The sequence below is a fragment of the Galeopterus variegatus genome, unplaced genomic scaffold (genome assembly GCF_000696425.1).
Source record: "Galeopterus variegatus unplaced genomic scaffold, G_variegatus-3.0.2 Scaffold88, whole genome shotgun sequence".
NCBI classification, from domain to species: Eukaryota; Metazoa; Chordata; class Mammalia; order Dermoptera; family Cynocephalidae; genus Galeopterus; species Galeopterus variegatus.
The window spans coordinates 889,016-899,822 of record NW_007726199.1 but is presented as its reverse complement, the minus strand read 5'-3'; the positions used below and the strand labels follow the sequence as shown (position 1 = coordinate 899,822).

Here is a 10,807-nt window from a genome sequence, read left to right as displayed (position 1 = left end):
GGAGGTGTCGGTGACGGGCCATAATAATCATATACAGTGTATATTGACAAAATAAAAAAAAAATAAAAATAAAATATTTCATATTAAAAAAATAAAAAATAAAAAATAAAAATAAAAATAAAACAACCTTACTAATCCAGAGACTGAAACTAATTGGCTTCTTTTTACACATTTATAGTAAATGTACTATATTAACTTGAAAATAATGCTACTATCACAGCTAGATGCTTTTAACAGTCACACCATTACCTAGCAGAGAGCTATCCTAGCTAAATAAAATGACTTCAGGGGTAATTTTTTTTTTTTTTTTTTAAGTAAGGGAGATGACTACTATAGTAAGAAACCACAGTAACTAGTTAGTACATTTTTTTGTTAGAACAGTCTGTTAAGAAACTGTGTGGAACAATCTTAATATGATTTTTCTGTGTAATGTGCTAACAAGGGCTTTTTAAATTAAAAGTTTCCAAAATCCTGTATGATCTGAGGGAAAATGCAGGTCAACTTAACTTTATATTACAATAGTTCAAAGAAGCTAAATAACTGGGCCGGCCGGTGGCGCACTGGAGAGTGCGCCACTTGGGAGCGCGGCGGCGCTCCCGCCGAGGGTTCGGATCCCATGTGGAGACCGGTTCCTGCTCACTGGTTGAGTGCGGTGGGGGCGCAACACTGAGGGTTGCGATCCCGTTGCCGGTCCCCGGTACGGGCACGACACTGAGGGTTGCGACCCCGTTACCGGTCAGTAAAAAAGACAAAAAGGAAAAAAAAAAAAAAGAAGCTAAATAACAAATACAGATTCTTCTAAGAACAATTTCAAAAATAATTTTGTTTTCAGATTTATTTTTAGAATAAACATTTAAGCAGGAGTATGTCCCTTGCACTCATTGTAGTAAGAAGATTCTTGATTTTAATTGCCAAATTCTTAAGTTATTGTATTCTGTATATATCAGAGCTACTAAAATCAATGTACATGTATTGTTAAAAAATCAGGCTGTTAAGTGGTAATTTGAAAACTAAATCTATCTACTCATCTGGCCTATACATATAATATAGTAGAACAAATTAGCTCTGGATTATAAATTTTGTCTTTCATATTATTTTAGGCCCCTTAAGGAGACTTTTATTGAATTAAACATATGAAAAAGCACATAAATCATACCTTATGCCTGTGTTGAAATTTGTCTCCAATAATATGCATGCCTTTCTTACAAGATAGGCCCATTTTATTAGACATTTTAAGCCACATATATTTAAGAATGTGAAGAGCAGGAAATGGCTCTTTATATGCTTTATTTTGATGATTATAGAGTCAAGCTTGTATATTTATGGATTTAGAATTCTGTCTGAAGTTTTTCTTTTTATGTGTTTTCCAGGCTCTACAGTTTTTAATGTCCTCAAAGGACTTTTGGAGGTGGCAATTGGTGTGGCAACTGGATCTCTTCTTGGATTTTTTATTCAGTACTTTCCAAGCAGTGACCAGGTAAAAGAAATAATCTGTGGAAAGTCATGCTCTAAAATGTCATTGGAAAAACATTCTAGAACACTTTCCTCAAAACCGGATATGAAGAACACATTGAGAAAATGATCTCCCATTTTAAAATTGCTTACTGCTATATTAGTGCTGTCCATGAGATTTATGAAGAGGGTTAAATATATAAGATTTCAATGTAGTCTTGGAATTTTTTTCTCTAATTTATATTCTGTACATTTCAAATTTCACTGTAAAACATATAGAAATCTTTTATTTCTACAAAATTGGCATTATTTTGAAATTTCAGAGCATTGAATGGAATGGGAAACTTAACTAAAAAGGAACTGTAATTAAGAAAATTAATATTTTTATGATCAGAGTGTACGTTGATTTGAATTTTTATTATGTCCAAAAAAACTCCAAGTAAAATCATCTGTAAAAGAGTTTATTAATGCATAAAAGAAAATTATAGGATTATTCTAATTATACAAGAAAATAAAGAGAAAGATGATAGCTTACATTTTGTTTCTTACTGTTTATCAAATGATGCGGTAAGCACTATAAAGTCATCATCTAGTACCACTCTGTTCAGTACAGCAGGCACTAGGTACAGGTGGCTATAGCAGATATAGAACAATTCCATAGACGGTGCAGACATAGAACGCCTCCATCATCACCAAATATTCTATTGGGAAGTGCTGGTCTAGTGCAATCCATACAGCAATCCATAAAGAGAGTACTATTAACATGACCATTTTACTGATAAGGAAATTGAGACTTAGGCAAGATAAGTGACTTGAACGAGGTCACAAAACTTGAAAGCAGTGGAGGTGAGAATGAACTCAGGTGATCCACTTCCAGAACTTTTATTTTTACTTTTTAAAAAATTTTTAACAGCTTTACTGTATATTTTTACATATCAAAATTAATCAATTTCAAGTGTACAACAACTTAATTTTTACTAATCACTCATGTTGCGACCATCACCATAAATCAATTTTAGAACATTTTCATCACCCCAGTAAGATTCCTCATGCCCATTTATAGTTAATGTTCCCAACCTTGGCCCCAGGCAACCACTAATGTACTTTCTGTCTGTATAAATTTGCCTTTTCTGGACATTTTGATAATGTGATAATATAATATGTGATGTTTTGTAACTACCCTTTTTCACCTAGCATAATGATTTTGAGGGCCATCGATGATGTGTCATGTGTCAGAACTTTCTTTTTTATTGCCAAATAATATCCATTGTACAGGTATGTCACATTTTGTTTATCCATTCAGCAGCTGATGGATGTTTAGGTTGTTTTCTGTTTTTTGCTATTATCAATAATGCTGATATAAACATTCATGTACAAGTCTTTGTAGAAATGTGTTTTCCAGGACTCAATTTTAAAGACCTACTTTCTAAAGTGCTCAAGAAGTTTAAAAGGCTGAACAGGCAAAAATAAAGAGAGACAAGTATACAATTCTTTGACTTTAAAACAGCAACAGCAAAAACTACTCAGTCTATAGCCTCTTAAAGCTTCTTGGTATTGAAGGATTTAGAAAGACAAACTAAGAGAGCATCAAATCAAATTAAAGAGCAAACAGACAGCCTGAAAATGATAGAGATATGATATTTTTAACTGTCACAAAATCCTTATGATGTAAATGCTTTCAATGAGGAAACAAAGTTTGGAGAGGTTAAATAATGTAGCCACTACATTCGCCAATGATGTAAAAAATATAGAATTTTAACCCTGGTCTATCTGGCTCCAAAGTCCATGCACTTTTTTCTGCTACTCCATTAAGCCCTGTGAAATTCTGCATTGATAACTGCAGAGTAAGAGAACTTGTGTTCCTGAAAAATGAACCTACAATTGTACATATACTAATTCTGCTTTTGTTAAGGAAAAGAAAGTAAATGTTATTTCATGCATTCCAACATTTATATTTTCCTCTAAATCCTGGGAATGGAAAAATCAATCATTAAAAATCAGTTATTTGACATAATTAAGCTAATCAACCTTTTTTCTTCCTAAAGAGAAAACTTGTGTGGAAGAGAGCATTCCTTGTTTTGGGGTTCTCTGTGCTAGCTGTGTTCAGCAGCGTGTATTTTGGTTTCCCTGGATCAGGAGGACTGTGCACATTGGTCATGGCTTTCCTTGCAGGCATGGGATGGAGCAGCAAAAAGGTGAATTTCATTTTAAGTTCTTCTGCTCATGACTTTTTTCTAATCAGATTAATTTTTCTTTCTAGATGCTTTCTTAACATCAAGTTAATAAAATATTTTAATCACAAGAGCTATTTTCTATGCATATAAAAATGTACACTCAATGCACATAGGCATATCCTTTTTTCCCCTTACATACCAATCTAAAACTTGATGTCTTTACTTAAAACATATCAAGGTCATACCACCACGGTGCCTTCCTTATTCTTTGTAATGGATGTAGAGTTTTGCTTTGTATTGTATACCATACTTTATTTTACCAGTCTCTTACTAATAGACATTTTGTTGTTTTCTGCCAAGACAAACAGTGCTTCAATAAAATATGCTTACCTATACCATATTTTATAAACTCTTAAGACATTTTCAATTCTAAAAAACACCATTATTTTATATCCCACCAAGAAGGAAAAAAATATCTTTGAGTTTATCTATAGGATAAATTTCTAGAAATAGGATTCCTCCAGGAAAGAGTATGCATATTTATACTTTTGATAGTATAAGTTTGCCCTTTTAAAAGGCTGTACCAGTTTACATTTCCACCGATAGTATGTGAGAGGATCTGTTTTCTTGATCTGAGTATTTTCAGTCGTCAAATATTTTGCTAATTTGATAGATGAAAAATGTATCTCGTTATGGTTTGCATTTCTTTACTAGTAAAGCTAATCATCTGTTCATATGATTACTAGCCAGTTTATTCAAAAACCTTTGCCCATTTTTATAAGGCTGTTTTGGTTTCTCAGTAATTTTCAAAAACAAGCATTGATTTTTTAATATGTATTATAGAAATTAGCTGGTTGCTATTTATTTTAATTTCCAGATTTATTTTTATAGATTTGAACTTGACAGGATCATATTCTATTCTGCTTAATGAAGTTTAGTTTGGTGACCTAAACTAAATGTTGCTATGTCATTTTGGAATAATCTTATAAAACTTGGAAGACAACCGTCAAAGAAAGAGTAGGAAAGATGGTTACCAGAGACCAGAAGGGGAGAGGGGATCGGGGAAATGGTAAAGGAAGTGGTGGATTAATGGGTGCAAAGCTATGCTATCTATTCTAAGTGAATCAACATTCAGTATATTCATATATTGAAACAACACACTGTACCTCACAAATATGTACAAATAAATCTTAAAATTAAAAAAAAAACTTGAAGACAACTGTTCAAAATAATTGAACTTAAATAACTAAAATAATTAAATAAATAATTAAAATAATGCCACATGGGAAAATCGGTGAAGGTTATAAATCTTGCAGTTAGATACATAATCACACTTCTGTGGCCATCTACTAGAGACAGAATTTCATTGTGGGTAAATAGCATTCAAATAGAAGGCTATCACTTTATAAGATGTGATTATAATGTTAGGACAAGTATGATTGTGAGTCATCTCACTTTAAAAGAGGGATGGGTTGGTAGAGCTGCCTGAAGCTTCATGTCCAGAAGGGTATTGAGCCCATAGGAATGTGGTCTGAGATGGATTGGGCTTAGGGGAAAGGGGAGAATTTCTTTTAATCCCTGCTCTAGGTACTAGATGGGCAGGCACCTAGGTTTGCTGCTTTTTCAGGAGGCTTAGCTTAGTTCAGGTCTTTTCTTTTTTTGGTCTTTTTTTTTGTTTTTGTTTTTTTTTTGGAGCACCTGTATTATCATATCAACTTTTATTTTCTGATTTCAAGTAACTCAACGTCCAACAAGAGCAAAGCAAAAAGGGAAACTTCCTAGAATAAATTGGACACTCTTATCATCCCTCGTATCTCATAAACATTGGCTGTTATCAAAACATTTGTTTTCCCATGGCTTCACTTTCCTTGTGGGCTCTGGCAAGGCTCTCACCCACCACTGGTCAGTCTTCTGTCTAACCTCAGCTCAAGACAAAGGAATGTGCTGCCCCCCCTTGCTTCTCCCTAAGGACTTAGAGCTGCCTGTCTTCCTTCCCAGCCTGGGCTGCTGACTAATGTACCCAGCTCTTTGAAGCCCTCTGGACTACTTTTTTGCCCCAGGACAAAGAGGCCATTTAGGTAACGGATGCTACTGTATTTGCATTGGGACCCCTTGTCCAAAGATCTGGGAAGTTTGACAGATATTAGCATTTTACACACTGCCCCTTCTTTTTTAAAAAAATTTTTTTTTATTATTGAAATATAATTGATAGTACATATTTATGGGGTACAGAGTTGACAATCAATACTTGTGATACAAGTACATAATTGATAGTACATATTTGTGGGGTACAGAGTTGACTATCAATACTTGTACAATATGTGATAATCAAATCAGTATAATTAGCATATTCATCATTACAATACGTAATCATTCATTGTGTCCATTAACCAATTTCTCACTGACCCCGCTCCCCTCCTCCTTTCTCATCTCTAGAACCATAGTTCTGTTCTCTCCTTCTGAAAGTTCACAGTATTATGGTGATTGTTTCTTTCTTTCTTTCTATCTTTCTTTCTTTCTTTCAGCTCCCATTTATGAGTAAGGACATGTGGAATTTCTCTTTCTGTGCCTGGCTTATTTCACTTAACATGATTTTCTTCAGGCTCATCCATGTTGCAGTGAATGGTAGAATTTCATTCTCTTTTTTATGGCTGAGTAGTATTCCATTGTGTATATATGCCATATTTTCCTCACCACAACATTACCTTAACTTCTTAACGGTAACCTTCTTTCAGCATTAAAAAAATATTTAATAAAGAGAATATTTTTAAAAATAAAGTTTACTTCTGGGCCGGCCCGGTGGCGCACTGGAGAGTGCACCGCTTGGGAGCGCGGCAGCGCTCCCACCGAGGGTTCGGATCCCATGTGGTAACCGGTTCCCGCTCACTGGCTGAGCGTGGCGCGGGCGCAACACTGAGGGTTGCGATCCCGTTGCCGGTCCCCGGTACGGGCGCGACACCGAGGGTTGCAATCCCGTTACTGGCCAGTAAAAAAAGACAAAAAGGAAAAAAAAAAAGTTTACTTCTGAGTATGAAAGCCATATATGCTCACTGTTGAATTTTGGAAGCTTTTTTTTTAAAGACAGAGAAAAATCATCTATAATTCTATCACCTAAAGCCAACAGCTCTGTAACTATTTAAATATTTTGGTTTATTTCATTTATGCAAAAAGAAAGTTCTCGAATATGCTTGTAGTAAATTTCTTCAAATAGAATTTTTACAGGTAAATGCTTTCTGTTGTCACTTCTTAAAATTTTTCAAAAATTAAAATCTGGGCCGGCCCGGTGGCGCACTCAGTAGAGTGCGGCGCTTGGGAGCGCGGTGGCGATCCCGCCGAGGGTTCGGATCCCATATAGAGACCAGTCCGCTCACTGGCTGAGCGCGGTGCGGGTGCGACACTGAGGGTTGCGATCCTGTTGCTGGTCGCGGTACCAGCGCGACACCGAGGGTTGCGATCCCGTTACCGGTCACGAAAAAAAGACAAAAAGGAAAAAAAAAATTAAATCCAGCTCATTATATTATACTGTCATGGATAAAAAGACAGAAGGGAACTAATAAATTTTTGTTGTTACTCTGTATGGCTCTGTGCTAGGCACTAAGTGGATATTCTCTTTTATTTTCACAAAAAAAAATCTTTGAAAAAGTACTATAGCAGTTTCTACTTAAAAGAGACTGTAAGTCAGAAAGACTTAAATAACATGTCCAGGGTCACAAAATTAGAAAGTGGCACTGAGCTTAAATCCAGCTAGTACTACCCTATAATACAACTGCAGCATTATTATGCAGGGCACATTTTTATATTTTGATATCTATTTTAGTAACCCATACCAAGTGTATTAAAAATATTATAATTCTAAACTTCGCAATTTAAAGTTGTCTCTAAAGTCATAAATTATAGGATAAAAAGAATAAACAATAAGAGCTATATCATTCAGAATAGAGCATAATAGAGTAGTTTTAGCAACAGAGAAATCAAAGGGAGACTGATGCCTACGGTAAGTGGGCTTTGACTATGGACATAGAAAAAAGAGGGGAAGAGATACTTTGATAATTTCTAATTACACTGTTCTTCAGAAAAACTATAATGTGAGTTTTGCAAAAAAGACATTATAAAGCATTGTTCTCTTTGCATTTGCCATGACTTTGCCTGAATTGCCCCCAGCCCGGCTGATTACAAAAAAGATGAATCCCACACCCAGAAAGAGAACTATTAACATTTTTTCATATTTATTATCTTGCTAATTACTATATATCTCTCTTTATACACACTCTCTCTCTCTCTCTCACACACACACACACACACACACACACACACACACACACACACACACACACACGGATGTACCAGAACTCCAAGGTACAATAGGTTTTCTTTCCACCATTCCTTTATAACTTTAGATTTATTTCCAGTCTCTCCTATTTTACAGTATGCTGAAACACATTTATGATCATTTCCTTAGGGCAGATTCCAACAGTGAAATTTGGGAGTCAAATAATATGAACATTTTGAGGTTTTTGGCACATATTGCCAAACCGCTTTCTAGAGTTTGTAGCCATTTATTTTTCCAGCAGTAATACATCAGTTACGTATCTCATTACAACTTCATCAGCTTAGAATAGTGTTTCTCAAACATTAGCATACATCAAAATTACCTGGAAAATATGATGTTGATGGGGGTGGAAAGGGGGAGAGGGAGGTCAGTAAGGGGGGAATTGGTAAAGGGCCACAAAAACAACTACATTATATAACGATAAATAAAAAAATAAATTTAAAAATAAATACATAAAATAAAATACATATGGACTAAAAGGAAAAAAAATAATTACCTAGAAGGCTTGTTAAATTCGAGTGCTGGGCCCTACCCTCAAATTTCTGATTTAGGTAGATTATGGTGGGGCTTAAGAATTTGTACTAATAACAAAAGTCCAGGTGAGTCTGAGGATCACACTGTGAACTACTGACTTAAAATATTATTGTTTTTATTGTTTAGCCATACTGATAGGTAAAAAATGGTATCTTGTTTTCTTTTATGCTTCTTTGATTAACAGTGAAATTGAAGAGTTTTTCATGTTTAGCCACTTGTATTTTTTCTTTTTCCTTGATAGGTCTTTTGTCCATTATCTTCTGAAGCATGATGTGTTCGTTATCTGTAAGATACACACACACACCCCTCCATATATAATATTAGCCCTTCGTGACTTTTTATATTGTTCATTTTTAACATTTACATATCTTATATTTTCACATAGTCAGAAGTCTTATTATGAGCTTTCCTCTGAGTTTTGTTGTTTCTCAAAGATCTCTGTCTCAGTGAAATCTTACATATGTTATCTCATTTATTCTTAACAATAACCTTGAAAAGTAGATATTAGGCCCATTATACAAATGAAGACACCTAGGTTTACAGATATAAATAAATTACCTAAGGTCAGAAAGCTAGTAAGTGGCAGAGCCAGGATGAGAATACATCATTTGAGTATATCAAAATGGCTCCCTAAAAAAAAGGAAAGAGAACTAGTAATGTTCATTGAATCAGTTACATGGCAGGCATTCTTCATATCTTTCCTCATTTAATATTCAGGAAAATTCTTAGTTCTGGAGACACCAAATCAATGAGTTCAGAGTTTGAATTCCTTTTCTTCCTTTGTTCTGTAGTAATGACACAGGGTCTAAAAGCTCAGACTACTCAGGTTAATCTCAACTTTATAATTTAATCAGTGCATGACCATGTACAAGTTATTTAACTTCTCAGTCTTCATTTCCTTTTCTCTAAAATTGGAAATGATAATAGCAACTTGATAGAGTGTAGGATTAAGCTATACAAAGCACTTAGCTAAGTGCTTAGTCACAGAATACACTCTAAATATTAGCCTTTATTATTTTTATAACTACTTCCTGAGCAGCATGATATACTAAAAAGAGCACAAGATTTTAAAAATGGAGTTTGGGATTCCAATCCCAATTCTACCATTTTCTAGCTGTGTAATCTCAAACAAGTCATTTGCCTTCTCTAATACTATTTTCTCAATAAAATGAAGACAATAATATCTTTAAAAATTGTTGTGACTGGGCTGGCCCGGTGGCGCACTGGAGAGTGCTCCGCTTGGGAGCGTGGCGGCGCTCCCACCGAGGGTTCGGATCCCATGTGGAGACCGGTTCCCACTCACTGGCTGAGCGTGGTCCGGGCGCAACACCGAAGGTTGCGATCCCGTTGCCGGTCAGTAAAAAAGACAAAAAGAAAAAAAAAAATTGTTGTGACTATTATGTGGGGAAATGGAAATGACACTCTTGTAAACTCTACAGTACTATAGCAATATTCTTGTTGAGTTGTTATACTTTGAAAAGCTGAAATACTTTATAAAATTCGTTTATATCTGTAGTTTTCTGATATTTCTTATTTTTCTGCTTGGTGTTCTTTATGATCATTAATCTTATCATTTGTTGTATTTAAGTGCACTCACCTTTTTAAAGCCTCTTTCACCTATTTTTCCATCTATTTTCAGTCCAGTGCTTCTTCAAATGACCTTTATAGTTATGGGATTTTTTTTCCTGATATATTTTGGATTTTCTGGATCTTGAAATGTTCTCTCTAAGAAGAGAAGTATCAACTTAAGTAGATAATTAACTCATGATAAAACCTATTTCTCTTAACTTTCTCCTTTTGTCCATCCTTGAAAGTGATTTATATTTTTGAAGATAATGGTGCATGCAGATGTGTAAAGTGTCCTTAATTTTCAAAGGACAACACAGTCTTCCTTACCCTAGGCTCTTCTTTTCTTATACTTAGCCTATTGAATGACTCCATTTTCTTTATAAACAAATTGATTTTAGTTTTGACATTATGAAAAAGCCATAAGAAGACACATTATTACTCTTCTCCCATTTTTAAGTTTTATAATGTATAAACCCATGTCTGATATTCAACTAGTCTAAAGTGTTGTAATCAAAAAACGAACTGTGGGGCCGGCCTGGTGGTGCACTGGATAGTGCGCCGCTTGGGAAGCGCGGCGGCGCTCCCGTCCGAGGGTTCGGATCCCACACACAGACCGGCTCCCGCTCACTGGCTGAGTGAGGCGCGGGTGCAACACCGAGGCTTGCAATCCCGTTGCCGGTCCCCGGTCCGGTACGGGGGCAACACTGAGGGTTGCGATCCGTTGCCGGACACGGAAAAAAGACAAAAA

The 10,807-nt window shown here is 35.3% G+C and overlaps 1 protein-coding gene across 1 annotated transcript in view; it reads left to right on the top strand.

Annotated features, from left to right (window-relative positions):
• Positions 1-10,807, top strand: part of SLC9B2 (solute carrier family 9, subfamily B (NHA2, cation proton antiporter 2), member 2) — a 61,046-nt gene that overhangs the window by 34,930 nt on the left and 15,309 nt on the right. The window contains exons 8-9 of the mRNA XM_008580907.1: positions 1,371-1,477; positions 3,498-3,647. Of these exons, the coding sequence (XP_008579129.1) occupies positions 1,371-1,477; positions 3,498-3,647 (257 nt within the window). The remainder of the gene's footprint in view (positions 1-1,370; positions 1,478-3,497; positions 3,648-10,807) is intronic.